General features: G+C 33.0%; 1 protein-coding gene across 4 annotated transcripts in view; it reads right to left on the minus strand.

Annotated features, from left to right (window-relative positions):
* Window positions 1–2015: 2015 nt before the first annotated feature.
* LOC148614229 (cell adhesion molecule 3-like) overlaps window positions 2016–17309 on the minus strand; it is a 74243-nt gene continuing 58949 nt past the window's right edge. Inside the window, exons 3-6 of one of the 4 annotated variants that reach the window (XM_088588189.1) lie at window positions 5001–5282; window positions 4250–4537; window positions 3505–3529; window positions 2016–3033 (exon numbers count right to left, since the gene is read on the minus strand). In XM_088588189.1, coding sequence (XP_088444315.1) covers window positions 2919–3033; window positions 3505–3529; window positions 4250–4537; window positions 5001–5282 — 710 coding nt within the window. In that variant the 3' untranslated portion in view covers window positions 2016–2918. The other 3 variants (XM_088588187.1, XM_088588190.1, XM_088588186.1) reach the window with 3 other exon arrangements.

The following is a 17309-nucleotide window of genomic DNA, read 5'->3' on the forward strand; positions in this document are numbered from 1 at the left end:
AAAAAAAAGGAATTGATATCAGATAGCAAACGATGTATATCCCAGTAATGAGGAGTGTTAAAAAGCAAAGGAGGTGGATGTTGCAACGAAACTTCTACTATAAATTTTGAATTATACATCAAATTCTAAACTTTAACAGGAAGATTTGACTAAACAAAAACAAAAGTTTGCTGCCAATAAAAGCATTATTAATCTAGAAATCAATTTGATTGATTGTAGGTATGTTTCAGACAGAAAACGAACGGACGGACGGGATGACAAACAGGCACGGTTGGTCTTATAACACAATAATATAAGTGGCTCAGTTAAGCATAAATAAGATTAATAAGTAAGTAAACAGTATCCACATTTAAAAACGTATAACATGTAAATGGGAACCACAAGAAAACTTTCGACCTTCCGGGTTTCATCTGGGACTAAAAGTACTAAACATGGAGACAGCAATGCAATCAGTCCAGACGCTAGATATAGAGTTTCATGTATATCAAAGTATATCCATAAAGTCAATTTAGTCTCTGTAATTAAAACACATTCCACCTTTGAAAATATCTGCTTTATTTGAACATTTATGAACAGTCAACGTCTTATTTTCGAAAGTCAAAAGTTGCAAATGCCTAATCAAAATTAAGAATAATAACCCGAAAAACGAGAACTGGAGAAAACACTACTAAAAGTTTGTATAAAGGAGATATTAAAACAGTTATTTTAAAACTTATTTACGAAACATTTAATTTCGTAATAGAAACTATGAAGTATCAGAGTGCAATTATATTTAACTTGATATTTTGCATTTTTGATACATGAATGATTGCTATCGTTCAATTTTCTTCCATGAAATCTAATCTGCAAAAAACACACAAAGTTATCTGTTTTATTAACGACCACATCGTGTTGACTTTTTATTCAGAATTGACAACTTTCCTTTCATCTGAGGCAACATCCATTCGGCTCCTGCGTACGAGGTGTTCATATCACAACTCATACGTTATGCCAGAGCTTGCCGAATCTACGCAGACTTTTTGTATCACGCTAGAACTCTAACAAATAGGCTTCTGGAGCAGGGTTATGTTGCTACAAGTCATCATTAAAGAAGTTTTATGGTCGTCATCATGAACTCGTGGATTGTTATGGTGTATCCATCTGCACCATGAAAACTGATTTATTCATTGGGTCATAGTTATCCTTTCCTCGTTTGTCTACCCCGGACTTGACTTTTTATGAGCAACTCGGCGGGTGTTTTTAGAAAAGCAGAGAACGCTTACCCTATCGGTGCCCTAGTCCATGCTCCCAGTTTTTAGTGGAGTTGCTCATGTGATTTTGTTACTTTGTATGTATGATTTTAGTTACTTTATGTTCTTTTTTGTGTATGTCTGTTTTCCATGTCTGGTCTTTGTTCCTGGATTACATTATTTTGATTAACGCTAGAATCTTGGTTTTCTTGATTACTCTTTAATAACATATGTCTCGGGGCAGGAGAAAGTTTTGGATTTTTTTGCCGTGAATAATACATCAATAGGTTTTTTAACACGCTATATGTATAAAGAAAGAAATCTTATTGTCAGATCAAGGTTTGGATTGTTTTATACCAGTATGATATAGTTGAGGTGTAAATATTCTGAAATAAGCATATTTACTTTCTACAGACAACTAAAGTGTGAACATATATTCATAACTGTTTTTCTTGTTTAACATTTTATTATTATTGTGTTTTCCTATATTATTAGACAATATTAGACAGGGCTTAATGTTATCGTAAAAATACAGCATTGAATTAATCATCATTTTTTTTTCTCCAGAAAAAAAAGACTCTGGCAACATTACTTGCATACTTTTTCAAAACCAATCATGACAAGTTTTTGTCATTATGGGATATACATGTAAATGTAAGTTGTATTATGTTTCGTATTTCAGTTGTGAGAAACAAATCTGTATTTTTGAAACATATGTTTTGCAAGTTCCAAAAGGTCATAGCTTACAAAGGTCAATCAATGTTCAAAGAACAATAAAGTCACGGGTAAATTTATGCCATTTTATTCATTTTTTTGTAAGTTTTTTCCCTGTTGAATTTACAGTACAATAACACAAAAATATAATCGTGTTTACACATCATCAACATCATAGGAAAAACATTTTCATTATTTTCAAATTGATTCTTAATTTCTTATTTAGAAGAAAAGTATTTTGAAAAAGAATAATGTATATCTTTTATATTATTTCTGCAGATACAAAAATTAAAGAAAATATTGAAGATAAGTATTTCGTAAAAATAACTTTTATTATAAATGCTCATCTGCACAAGACATGAACCCTACGTACCTATGAAATATAAATTGTATTTCAGATTATTTCCAAGAATCCCACCAAGATGAACAATTAAAGAAGTTTAAATATTCAAAGGAATTATATTCGTATTTCGTTGAAAAACAACGGAAAATCACGTCAAATATTCATTGATATGAACAAATCTGTCATCATAATGAAGGGGAATCTAGCAGAAAACTATTATGATGTGCTACATATATACATGGTTTTATTTAATGAACAAACGAAAGAATAGAATTAATTATAGGAAAATAAGACCAAAGAAAAAATAAAATACACACATGCTCACACAAAAACAACATCAAATAGTACAACTACAATTATTTAATTGCTGATATCTAAACGGTGTTAGGTATTAGCTGTTCTGATATCAAACGTTTCCCTTAATGTATATAAGATAGCCTAACTTCACACAAGATAGTCTGTAGGTTGAAAAGCATGTCAATTTTCACGAATGATATATCTCGTAACTACAAACAAAACTTGTCAATAATTCTATTGATAGTTTTCCCTTAACCTTTTAACTTTTGACTGAATGATATTTAAACCTCCTTGATATTCACCCGTGTTCACTTGCATTAAAACTTCCTGCCATATCATGATACATCCATATAATGTTCTCCAGTGTTGTCTGCATTCCCTGTAGATTGGTTCATAGTACTGTACACGTGTCGCTCTGTTTCCTGTTGTCCTTTTACGTCCTCGTATATTCTGTTAAATATCATGATATGATGATGATGTTACAAGTTTATAACCATTTGTATGATAAAAGCGTGTAATCAACTTGCATATAGACTGTTGAAAATGGGTATTTAGATTTCGAATGGTTGAATTATACACGGTAACACATTGTTATCAAAGCGATTTGAATTGAATTCAAATTATTCCATATACTTAATGTGCAGAAGATGCATTTTAAGCACAGAATAATTAAATTTTGTGAACGTTACTACTTATTTGAGGACAGATATAAAAATTATAAATTTGATACAATGCCCATACGCTTGCTCTCTGAATTTTTGTACAGATGAATTCAGCAATTGTGTTTAATTTAGATCTTTTCTTTTAGGAATAGAGTGTATTGAAGTATTAAATCATCCATAAAATGCATATGCTTGTTATTAATGAAAAATCATGGCTGTTTATTAACACATGTAAAACAAGCATTTCAAAATTACTTACCTTTCCTTATTTATTGTGATAAATCCTGAAAAAAATTCTGATCACAGAGAGCAATTTGTACTTGATATTTACGTGCACACCATTGACTAGAATTCAATTATTTAAAAAAATTCTGCAGCAGTAGTATATCCAGTAGTGTCATTTAAAACAATTGAAATGAGAATATATTTGAAAAATTTATGAACCGTACTTCAAAACATGCCAACAATATTAAAGGTCTGTTTTATTTCAATTCCATAAAATAAAAAATTTTATCTCACACAACTTTAATATATTGACAAAAATGACAATGCAATATACTTGTTCTGTTTTTTTTTCAATTCCGTTAAATGTATTGAATAAAATGACAATGTAATAAAACTAGTCACTGTAGTTACGTGCTGTTGTTGAATATTGATGATAAGTCGTTTTACAAGGAGTAGTTGTTGGACCAAGGGTGGTTGAAATGTATGAAAAAAAAATAATAGAAGACCTGCTTTTAAACAAGAATAAATTAAGATCGAAAATCATACGTGGATATCGCGTATACAGGCACATAGCTTAAAGGTTTTACTCGAAAGTCAAAACGAACTTCAGAAAATTTAAACTGTATAAAGAGAACAGAAAATACATAAACACTAAAATAAATAATTTATGAAATAATATTAATGAAGGAGATATCAAAACAGTAGTTTAAGATTATTTTAAATAGAAACTATGAAATATCAACATGCAAATATATAGCGATTTCACTGATTAAGATTACCTATTCTAATATGTGCTTTGTCGCTATCGTTAAACTTCTTTCCATTAAAACTATTCATTACCAAACACACATAATTATCTGTCTCATTAACCACCACGTTCTGAATGATGTATGTTGTTCCTGTCCCGAGAGGTTTATTGATATCTGATTCTTTATACCAAGTGTAATCTTGAGATGAAGGTGCTGGGTTTCCTTGGGCTGTACATGTCAACTGAATAGGGTCTTTTCCTTCTTCATAACTTGGTGGTGCATTAGCAGGTAACGAAACCTGTACTCCTCGTACACTGTCTTTAAAAACATAGTATAAACCTTGATAATCAAAATATTTGACTATTTGGCTTTAGCCAACAATGCATTTCACATTCTATGTTAGATTAAACTTTTTACAACCTATGAATGTAAAATACCCTTGCCATTTACTTTTTTTTTCACTTTATTTAAAGTTCGTATTCAATAAACCATTTCTCACCATTTTATTTATTTTATTACCTATAATTTACTTTAATTGAAAAAAAATACATATTTTGAATGAAGAATGCATATAATGTTCATTTAAATCTTAAACATATTTATTGCTTTTTTAATAGTTTTAATATATAATGTGATATAACCTTTACCACATCCATGCAATGGTTTGAACAAACTCTTGTATAAAAATATGAACAAAACTGTTCAATTCCGTTACATTTGTTTCAGTTACAAATTAAGTAAAGTGTGTACTTAATGATTCTTGTGATAATACAGAATTTACAATAAACATCTATTGGTTGGGTCTGTCTGTTTTGTTTTCCGACATTTTCATAGATAATCTGACATCTAACAACAACATCTTTATCGTCTGGGGCCATCGTCATGGTGAATGTACTGGTACCGTTATATGTACAGGTACCTGGCATAAATGTAGCTGTAGTAGTTTCATCATCAAATATTTGCTCTTGATTCCCTCTGATTCTGATCCATCTAAATCTACCTTGAGGTTTACCTACGTTACCTGTACAGGTGAAGGCAATAGTCTGTCCTTCCTCAATACCAGCTATGGGTGCAAACAAAGGAACGGTATCTGGTGCTGATGGATTTCCTATATATATATATATATATATATAGGGGTTTTGAAACTATACTATTTTACTAAATAGTGTATTACTATAGAGACATATAGCACGCATGGCTACGATCAGCATCGATATATACAAGTCTAATGTACATATAGAATCTTCAATCGGTACAAGCCTGCAAATTTACGATGTATGATAATCAAAATCCATAAAAGAATGTTTCTTCTTCTTCTTCTTAAATAATTATAAGGTAACATTATCTTTACAGACTTTAAACTGACAACATATTTTGAAGTCAAGCTTTCCTTAGGTACTGTAATGAGGTAAAGGATGAATAGATTAGTAATTATCAATAAAAACATGCTTTATTCTAAAGAATCGATGCAAAATTGTAAAAAAATAGCTTTTATACTTTCTTATTATTGCAGAATAATAAAGTTACTGTTTGAGTTTTGATTAAATCTACTCTGTTGTTTCAAGCTAATAATAACTTTTTATACTAGCATGCGTTTTCTGCAAAAGTGATGTATTCATACAAATGATACAGGGACGAATAATTGTAAACTGTGGTTTAATGGATCGGATCATTTTATCAGTTCGAGACATTTCCGCATATCAAAGTTGTTGTGAAGCGATTGAATTGTTATTGTCTTTATACGTATACAAAGCGATTAAAAAAACAATTTAAAAAGTAAAGAAATCATCATAAAATGGAAAAAGGAAAGAAAGAAGAGTTCTAATTCGAAGCGAGCTGACTTCAACATGATGATGCTTTTGAAGTATCATAACAAAATATCTTCAGTCAATGAAAGCATATCCTTTCATAAATTTCAATGAAAATTAAATAGTTAAAAAGAAATGGTATTTCAACAAATAAATTATGGACTTTTATATAAAGGTGATGAATACAAAATATTTGCAGACCTATTGCAACCGAAGCCAAAAGCACCCCGCAAACAGAGGTAAAAAAGAAATATTACAAATTTTAACATTTTGTACATAACTATATAATTATATGTATACCTTTCACGATGAGTGAAGCGATGTTTGAAAACATCGGATGAGAACTCGGAGCATATAAAATTTTACATTTGTACTCCTTTTCATCTTCACATTCTATTCGGTTAAATGTCAAAACAGCTGAAGAAGACCCTGAACCAGGGTTGATCAATGTTCTTAATTCTAGATATTTTCCATTATTGGTGTATGTAGCATTGAAAGGTACGGATGGTGGGTACAAGTTTGCAATATCAGCGAAAATTCCATTCACATTCCCTTGTAAATATATTCCTGCGACGACCTCGGATGTTATTTGGTACGAACACCTCAACTCAACCCCACCTTGTCCTAAGACACCTGTACTGGGATTTGACGACAGTGTTACTGTTACTCAAGTTACATCTGCAAACATACACTATTGTAAACATTATCATGGCTGTTAAATAAGTAATTGAAAGAAAAAAAGTCTAAAGTGACATTTTTAATTTTATATTCAAACTAGTAAGGAATTCTTATACACACAAAAAATTGCAACATATATTTTTCATCTGTTTTTTTTTTCTCTTGTTCAGAACGACCATGAAAAACATATAAAAACATACGTTTTAAATACAAATATAAATATATACTAATATTTCATGGATATGTTAAAAGGAAAACAATCGTTTCACAAATGATTTCAATTATTAAAGGCGTATGCTTTAATTATCCAAAAACAAAACAAAACAGACACATAACAAAGAAAATTAAATGACATAAATACTACGTACATATAAACAAAAGTAAATGAGCGATTCGGACTATAAAAATGGGAGCATGGACCAGGTGTACCGGTATGGTAAGCGACTTCTGCTTTTCTCAAAAAAAAAAAAAAAAAAAAAAAAAAAAAAAGTGAGAAAAGTCAAGCCCATGGTAGACGAAAGAAGAAAGGGAAATTTTGACACTTTGAACAAATCGGTTTTCATCATGCAGATGGATACGCCATGATGACCCAAGAGCTCATGATGACGACCATAAAATTGTAGTAATGATTTTAATCTTATAGCAACATAATACTGTTCCAGAACCCTAATTGTAAGAAGTCTATTGCAGTACAAATTATCTGCGTAATTACGGCAAGCCCTTGCATAGAAAGAGTTATCAAGGAAACCAAGGTTATAGCGGTAATCAAAAGAATGTAATCCAGGGACAAAGACCAGATATAGAAAACAGAAATACTCAACAAAGAACATAAAGTAACTAAAATAATACATACAAAGTAACGAAATCAAATGAGCAACTCGGACTCCACTAAAAACTGGGAGCATGGACCAAGCGCACAGGTAGGGTAAGCGTCCTCTGCTTTTCTAGAAATACCCGCCGAGTTGCTAATAAAAAGTCAAGTCCGGGGTAGACAAACGAGGAAAGAAAAACTATGACCCGTTGAAAAAAATCCGTTTTCATGGTGCAGATGGATACACCTTAACGATCCACGAGTTCATGATGACGACCATAAAACTTCTGTAGTGTTGACTTCAATCTTGTAGCAACAAAACCCTGTTCCAGAAGCCTATTTGTTAGCGTTCTAGCGCAATACAAAACGTCTGCGTAGTTTCGGCAAGCTCTGGCATAACGTATGAGTATTAACACTCCATACGCAGGTGCTGAAGGGATGTTGCCACAGATGAAAGGAAATGTTACAACTCTGAATGAAAAGTCATCACTTTTGTCCTTAGGATCGATTTCTAAGTGTAGGTCAAGATATGAGGCTGACTTTACAGTGTCTGTAGTACCCTTTATCTCATGTTCTTTGGGGTAGATGCGATGTATCAAAGCCCCGAAATTAGGATTGTTTAAAGATAATACGTCATCTATATAGCAGAAACTGAGATTAAAGGAGATTTAAAAAACGCGTCCATCACACTGGACAAATATGTTGTTGATAGAAAATTCCAGCATTTTGAAAACACATTTGGTATACTAGGAAGATAATTAGGAGTTGATTATACACAGTATGAAGAATCTCTAAGTACTTTATACTTGTATCTAGGAGTGCCGTTTTTTTGAGTAAAAACAATGTATAATGTTTTTGGGTCGGAAATTAAACCAAGTATAGGGAAAAGAAGTATAAAGAGTTAAAAACATCATAGGTTTCAATATTATTTTATTCTGACAATAATTTTTTATTAAGGGTTTTCAGAAGATCTTTGAAATTGTGCAGGATCCACATTAAATTGATAGCACTACGACAGTAACAGGTGTCGTGGTAGGACTGGAGACCCTCTTTGACACTATGAGAATATAAGTTTTGGAAGAGGATTGGTGGGGCATTTTTCAGATCTAGATATGTAGTGTTGTTTGTATGAGCTCTTTAGGGCGTTTAGGAATCAAGTACATAGAAGGTAGATAACAATTATCGTCTTTGGTAGCGAGAGAGATCAAAATAGGAATATACAGACTTATGGTTTTCCACTATCTTTACTTTGGAGTAGTATAAGTCGTACTACTATTATTATTTTCTAAGTATTCCTCGGATAATAAACAAAAAAATAGATACAATTCCATATATCTTGAAACATATGAAAACATATGCAATTTTCCTTATGCAATGGTTAAGTAGAACTTATTCATTTGTTTTTAATAAATATTAATATAAAGTATATTTTTCTATCGAAGATATAGACCCTCAATTACACCAATGTATTAAATATAAAAACATTTAATGTTACCGAAGTCTACCCGTTTATCTTTTTTTGTAAAACATTCTTTAAGTCTCTAAGGCATATTGCAAACAGGTATTGCTTACAAATTGCAGAGACAAATTTATAAAGAGGTCAATTAGTTTACAACTACAAAACATTTCTTTGGTTACAGAAGTCTTGTGAGTGGAATCAAGTGAAATGTTAATTTTCACTTGGTACGGATAGATAAGATTAAAGATCACACTTAATATCGATAGAACTGCACTGTTTGTGTTTTGACTAAAAATCTTTCCCGCTTGTTGACTTGTGTTAAATGGAAATTATATCATCTTCTGAGTACTAAAATATACAGTGATAGTCGGAAATCATTTGGAAATATAATGTTGGAAATCATGATAGGAATCTTAATTATTATAGCTTTTGGAGATTTTGAATCTAATATTTTTAAAAGAATATAATCGTATGTATAGGCTACATTCCAACAAATTGGACTGTCTAATTAATATCTTATTTCACTCAAGATTTTAACTCAGTCATTCCAATGATTGGATAAAAAAGCGACCCCGACACGCAGTACTGGTAGAGATTAACGGTCTATTGATATTACAAGCGTACTTATCCTTTTGCAGTTATCTTTATGTAGCGATTTATTACACACACACACACACACACACACACATTCATCTGTTTATGTGACACTATTCAATATAAATTCAAGTGGAAATAGTTATAATATTAACAAGACAAAACTCATTGAATGCATTGGTCAATTAATGTGTATAAATGGCGATTAATCGGGTAGAAAATCACGTGTTCGAAATATAAATATCTGAATGTACAGAACACAGATTTTTCTTTCATTTGTTTCTTCTCTGTTAGAACTTTTAACAACATATTTGCAGAATTTTGTTGGGAAAACTGCCTAAAATATCATACCTTTAATCACAGAATAATGCCTTACCTAAAGAAACATCTGCTATAAGATAAACAGCAGTAACCAGTAATACAGTGTACCACATTTCAACCAGGAAGTGTAGAATGATAAAGGTATTACCTATTCTACGTCTATATGCCACTTAAGGTGAAGTAAATTATAACACATAAGATTATTTGTTTTTTATTCTTATTTGCATTATTATCGTAGAGTGCAGTGTTTGCTTAAGGTAAAATCCCCCCATTTTATATGGTATCAGGCAACAATAGGGTAAGGTCTGTACTAAATTAATATTAAAAATATGTTGATTCGTAGTGTACATAACCCCTGTTTATAAGACTCGGAAATGAGTAATGGAGGTGGCAAGAAAGGGGAATGGATATATAGTGTATTGAAAATTAAGAGGGTGAAAAGTATACCCCATAGAAAAGCTGTAAATAGAGAACAATAGAAGAATAAAATAGGTTCTATGGCCTTTAATGACTTTGTGCATAGGACAAAATAATATCTGCGTTGTACTTTTAAGAGCAAGTGTGTCGTTTTGAACGCTTTAAGTTTGTATATGCATTTAAAATGAAATACAATAAAATAATAATAATAATAAAAATGCAACATGAAAAATTAAAAAAAAACCATAAATAAACAATTAAAAACTTGAAGTAAACAATTGAAAGCATTTGGAAAAGAGATTTCCGTGCTTTTACACACCACACGCTTCAGCATATAAGCAAATCGTCGCTCAAATACTATATTATTGAATTTAATATGCAAATTATTACAATAATACATAAGACCGTATCCCTGAAATATATAAACTTCTAACCAACCTTTTTATTAACGTTGCGAACTTTAATACGCATTTATATTCGATAATACACTTTGCACTTAATTAGGGATTAATTCTCTTTTCAAAATTTAACACTACTATACACTTGAATGTTATTACCAAAAAAGTGCTTATTTAGTTTATTTTATATTATTCTGTAGTCGGTTTATGTCCAAAGAGAACTGTTCGATTGGTACTTGCTAGTTACGAAAACATATTTCTGTTGTAGTTCAATCCATATGAATAATTTCAGCAGAACTCAACATTTCGATAGAGTATCATTCAATGTGGAAAATTCTTGTAAATAGCAAAACTTATATAATAAAAAGCTTAAACTTCAATCGTACATGTTTGTATCTCGTTCCTGAATTTAAAACAATCTATTAAAAAAATAAATAAAAAATAAAATAAAAATAACAAAACAAAACAAAATAAAACACAAAGAAGCAAAAAACAAAAAGTGTAAGGACAGTGGTATTGTTGTATTGCAAGTAACCATTCCGCCTTTGAGTTTTTGGTAGATTTTGTGCTGAAGGTTTTTTCTTAATTGATGTGTACCAGTATCTACTTATGTAAATGCATTTGTCCATTAGACATAAAAAATAATTAAACAATTACTCCTGGCAGTCGTCAAAAGGAAAAATAACAAAGTTCATAAATTAAATAGCAATATCAAGGCAAATACCATAAAATTGAAAATAATCGGAATGGTCCTGACTTGGTAAAGGCATTTGTGATGGAAATGGTAGTTAACCAGGTTTTATAGCGTGCTCAATTTCCTGCTTCCATTTTAAGTAGTGCTATTGGGCAAAGTTGCTATCGTCATTACTCAAAACAGTACAGCAGACATATTGATGATATTATAAAAATTCATCTTCAAAAGTCTTTTTGTCGCAAACAAAAATATTTCTTAATAAGATTTTTATATCGGAAATGCAACTTTATCAGGCAGCACATGAAACGTTGTGTTATACCTTGGGTCCTAAAGCCTCCTTCTTAGGCATTATTATGTCAGAATAAAAATTGCTAGCATAACTTAACAACTCAGAAATGAAAACACCACGAGCTGATGAAGTTGGTATATTACAAATGTACTTAAACTAAAAATGAATTTATTTATTTACAATAAAAACCGGCCTGGGTGTCCTATATTGTTGTACTGAAATGATTACTATCGTTAAAATCGGTGTAAAAATCCAAAAACCGCATGGAGGAAGCTTCGTTTGTAGACTCTTTGATTTCCAGTTGTAGGGGATAAAAATATGGCTTTGAGTCGGTTCATTTAAACTAATCAATATCAATATTAGTACACTAAAAATTGAGGCTGCCCACGTAGGGACTCGAACCCTAGACCCTTAGATTAAAGTCTACCGCTCTATGGGGGTAGCATGATTTTATTGGTGTGATATGGCGGGTAACGCTTTCATCACGTGTATCATATGCAACGGTATATTGTTCTAGTAAAGTGAAAACGGAGTAAATTGAAAGTTGATCTTTAAATGACAATGACACTTGGAAATGCAGACAAGAACACTATATCAAACCATTGATAGAAGATCTGATGATATATATATATATTTTTAAATGGTGCAATATATTGATGTACTTGCACTGTTGTTAAACTATGCCAATAGGAAGTATGAGCAGGGTGGCGCAGTGGAAGCGTACTGGGCCCATAACCTAGAGCACTGTGGATCAAAACCACGCTCTGTTAATCATATTTTTTTCGATTTGTAAATATGATTTGTGAATTTAAGATTGTTAAGAAGAAATATGAACATGGTCAATATACAAATATCTATATATGTGTAAAATAAGGGACCTAGCTTACTTCACGTTGTAGTCCTTACTAAAATTTCAAAGAAACGCCGATTCAAATAAATAAAGAAACAGATCGCCCAAGAGAGGGGCACAGATTGTGCACATAGGAATATGTTTTGCCGAAAAAAAGTCCCCCAAAATGTGAAATATATTTCAAATAAAAATTCTTACATGCTAATCATTATGTTTGTTCTGTAGTGGTACAATCCGCAGTATTGTAACCTAATTGGTGCTCGCCCTGTGAGGACCTACCAGGCAGGTGCAGTGCCGGGCTCTCTGTCTCGAAGGAGCCCAACCAATGCTACTGGAGGTACCTTAGTTTCGTCTTGTGGAGTCAGGGGACAAACAAGGAGAGCTACTGATCATAGGAAAATCAAACCAAAAGGAAAAAAAAGCAACCACATATTAACATGGTGTAGTGGAATGCAGAAAGGGTATCAAACGTCAACACGTTCTTCATGAAAACATTGTGAACATCTGCTGCATTGAAGAAACACATCTGCAAGAGGACAAACCATTAAAGATCTGGGGATACCAAGTCTTCAAGAGTGATGAAAGGAAAGAAAGAAAGGTGGTGTAATGACTCTTGTAAGAAACAACATTAATGCCTTAGAGACAAAAAAATTATGGAGGAAGCAGAATACATTGAAATCAAAGCAACTATTGGGAAAAGCTCGTATAACATCTAACATCGTTAACTTCTACAGTCCCAATTATAAGAAACTGTCACTATACACCATACAAATACCAGACAGTTCATTCATCATAGTAGGTGATTTCAACAGCCAATCACAAAGTTGGGGATATAATTCCATGGACAAAAGAGGGGAGACCATAGAAGACTGGCAGGATGAAAACCACTTTATCCTTGTCATCGACGCCACTAACGCGCCTACTTTTTATTCCGGTCGATGGCATACGACCACCACACCAGATCTAGCTTTCTGTACTGACGATATACACCAAAAAAAAAAAAAAAAAAAAAAAAAACAGTAGAAATGTATGTGACCAGCTAGGAGGCAGTGATCATCGACCTGTCATGATATCCATTGCAGACACAACAACATCTGAGTATGCTCAACTGTCAAGATGGAATTACAAGAAGGCACATTGGAGTATGTTTCAAGCTAGAACAGATGAGCTTACAAGAAATATAGCAATAGAGGGAAAGAATATTAACAATGTGGGGAAAGCATTCAACACTGTTGTATTAAAGGCAGCAAAGGAAAGTATACCAAGAGGTGTAAGAAAGGACTACAAGCCATTCTAGCCCAGTGAGATACAGGCAACACACGAGGCACTCACAAGGGCAAAGGATGATGCAGAACTAAATCCCATGAAAATAACATCAAATTCCAAAAGTGCAAGGCTAAACATTTAAGAACAAAGATTGAATGTCAAAGGAAAGGGTGGATAGAGAAATCATCATCTATGGATATGGAAAAAAATACAAAAAAGCCTCGGAACTTGACAAAAGCACTGAATGATGAGGGAAACACAGGTGAAAAGATCACGCTAGAAGTTGAAGGAGAAATGACCATAGGGAAAGCGGCAGCAAATGAATTTGCTAAAGGTTATGAATAAGAAAGCAACACTGATATACCACCATCACGGAAAAAAGAAATAGGAACTGAATTGAGAGAAAAATCAAAGGTGCCAACATATGAACTTATGCAAAGAGATATCACCATGTTTGAGATAAAGGCAGCCATTAGAAAAATGAAAATGAAGAAGGCACCAGGTCCAGATAATATCACCAATTACATGCTTCAACATCTTGGCACCTTAGCATTAACAACTTTGGTAGAGATGCTCAACCTGAGCTCAACAAGGTCAAGTCCCTCAATGTTGAAAGGAAGCAATAATGATGCCAATACAGTCCTGGAACCGATCTACGCAACGATTTCACGGATCGATGACTGTTGACTGATTGATTGCTGACTGATAGATGACCAATGACCGGTGACCGATCGGATCGCAGTTTTGTTATGTAAAATGACATAAGATATGTTTGAAATAAAACAATAAAAATAAAAGTATAAACTGATGTTTAAATATATAGCATTGTGCAAATATGTGTAAAACGGACAAAGAAAAGAACAAAGAAACGTAAAATGCATTGACCGCTCTGTGGTCACGTGATGCGATCATCAGTTAAATGGATCGGTTTGACGGATAGATGACCAAGCGCAATTTTAGATGCACGGATCGGTCATGAACAAGCTGGTTTTAGACAGTACAAGAGCACAGAAGATCAAACAACACATCTATCTCAAGTAGTCGAGGATGCATTTCAATTAAAGAAAGTAACACTAGCTGTCTTTGTTGATCTTCAGAGAGCATTTGACAAAGTTTGGAAAGATGGCCTTCTTGTTAAACTTCTTAGATTTGGAGTAAGTGGACGAATGCACAAATGGACCAACTAATATCTGTACAATAGAAGGGCAAGAGTACTCGTAAATGGGAAACATGGCCGAAAAATACTTTAAAACCGGGTGCACCACAGGGAGGAGTATTACTACCAATTCTCTTCATACTCTATTTGAATGACTTAGTACCAGAGCTACCAAATGGTGTTAAATAGCGCTCTATGCAGACGGTCTTGTCCTCTGATGCTATGAAGGAGTAATCAAGGGAACCAAAGTTATAGCGGTAATCAAAAGAATGTAATCCAGGGACAAAGACCCGACATGGAAAACAGACATACACAACAAAGAACATAAAGTAACTAAAATCATACATACAAAGTAACAAAAGTAAATGAGCAACTCGGACTTCACTAAAAACTGGGAGCATGAACCAGATGCACCGGTAGGGTAAGCGTCCTCTGCTTTTCTAGAAACATCCGCCGAGTTGCTAATACAAAGTCAAGTCCGGGGTAGACAAACGAGGAAAGGAAACTATGACCCGTTGAATACATCAGTTTTCATGGTGCTGATGGATACACCATAACAATCCACGAGTTCATGATGACGACCATAAAACTTCTGTAGTGATGACTTCAATCTTGTAGCAACATAACCCTGTTCCAGAAGCCTATTTGTTAGAATTCTAGCGCGATACAAAAAGTCTGCGTAGTTTCGGCAAGCTCTGGCATAACGTATGAGTTGTGATATGAACATTCCATACGCAGGAGCCGAAGGGATGTTGCCACCGATGAAATTCTGAATGAAAAGTCATCAAGTTTGGTCAATAGTTAAAGAGTATGCAACTACTGCAAGGTACAGGATACAAACAGCATTATATATGGTAGTCAAATGGGCCAATGAGTGGTGTGTTACCATCAATTGAGAGAAAACAACAGCAAACCCTCTTTACACTCTCACCTAAAACCCAATCTGTCAAAAACGAAAACTAAACATTATGAGAAAACTTGCTGGTACAAACTGGGGCGCTAATGAGAACGTTTTGAAATCTGTCTACGAAGGAATTGTACGCCTATATCTAGAATATGGCTCTAGTGCTTGGAAGACAGGAGCTAAGTCTCACCATCAGACTCTAGATAAAGTCCAGAATCTGGCACTCCGCATCATCATAGGAGCCATGAAATCAACACTTATTGCTAGTATGGAGGAACTTACAAACATACCACCATAAAGTAAGAGAAGAAAATTTTCTGTGTAATTTCAACATCATTCTTAATATCAAATGAAATTATCACCTTTATTGTAATGACTTTTTATGAGCAACTCGGCGGATGTTTCTAGAAAAACAGAGGACAGTTACCCTACCGGTGCACCTGGTCCATGCCCCCAGTGTTTAGTCGAGTTGCTCATTTGGTTTTGTTACTTTGTATGTATGATTTTAGTTACTTTATGTTCTTTGTTGTGAATGCCTGTTTTCCATGTCTGGTCTTTGTCCCTGGATTGCATTCTTTTGATTACCGCTATAACCTTGGTTCCCTTGATTACTCTTTCAGTTACTTTATGTTCTTTGTTGTGTATGTCTGTTTTCCATGTCTGGTCTTTGTCCCTGGATTGCATTCTTTTGATTACCGCTATAACCTTGGTTCCCTTGATTACTCTTTTAGTTACTTTATGTTCTTTGTTGTGTATGTCTGTTTTCCATGTCTAGTTTTTGTCCCTGGATTACATTCTTTTGTTTACCTCTATAGCCTTGGTTCCCTAGATTATTCTTCGAAATTACTTGTTCTGACTTTCATTCCACAAAATCAAAGCTTATAAAAACTCTTTGATAATTAACATTCTATGTTAGGTTAAACTTCTTACAATCTATGTATGCAACTTTTTTGCACTTTATTTAAAGAAAATAGTAAATAAATCAAGAAGAAATAAAATATTTTGAACCTTCTCTAATCATTTTATTATCTACAATAAACTTAAATGAAACAATATATTTTTTTAATTAAAAATACAATGTTTGTTTAGATGTTGAACATGTACATTTCAATCCTCGACGCTTCAATATTTAATGCATAACTCGCACCACAACCATTCAATGGTTTGAACAAACGCTTATATAAGATCTGAACAAAATCTTTATTTAACCAAGTATATTTTGAACAGTCCCGTTAAATTTGTTTCACTTACAAATTTAACAAAGCACGTGCTAAAAGCTGCTTGTGACAATACCGAACTTACAATAAACATTTATCGGACCGGTTTGTTTGTATTCTTTTTCGACATTATCATAGAAAATCTGACATCTAACAACAACGTCGTTATCCTCTTGGATCATCGTCATAGTGAATGTGCTTGTACCGTTAAATGTAAATGTACCTGGC

The sequence above is a fragment of the Perna viridis genome, chromosome 6 (assembly GCF_037379345.1).
Source record: "Perna viridis isolate PV_CMFRI_1.1 ecotype Kerala chromosome 6, ASM3737934v1, whole genome shotgun sequence".
NCBI lineage: Eukaryota > Metazoa > Mollusca > Bivalvia > Mytilida > Mytilidae > Perna > Perna viridis.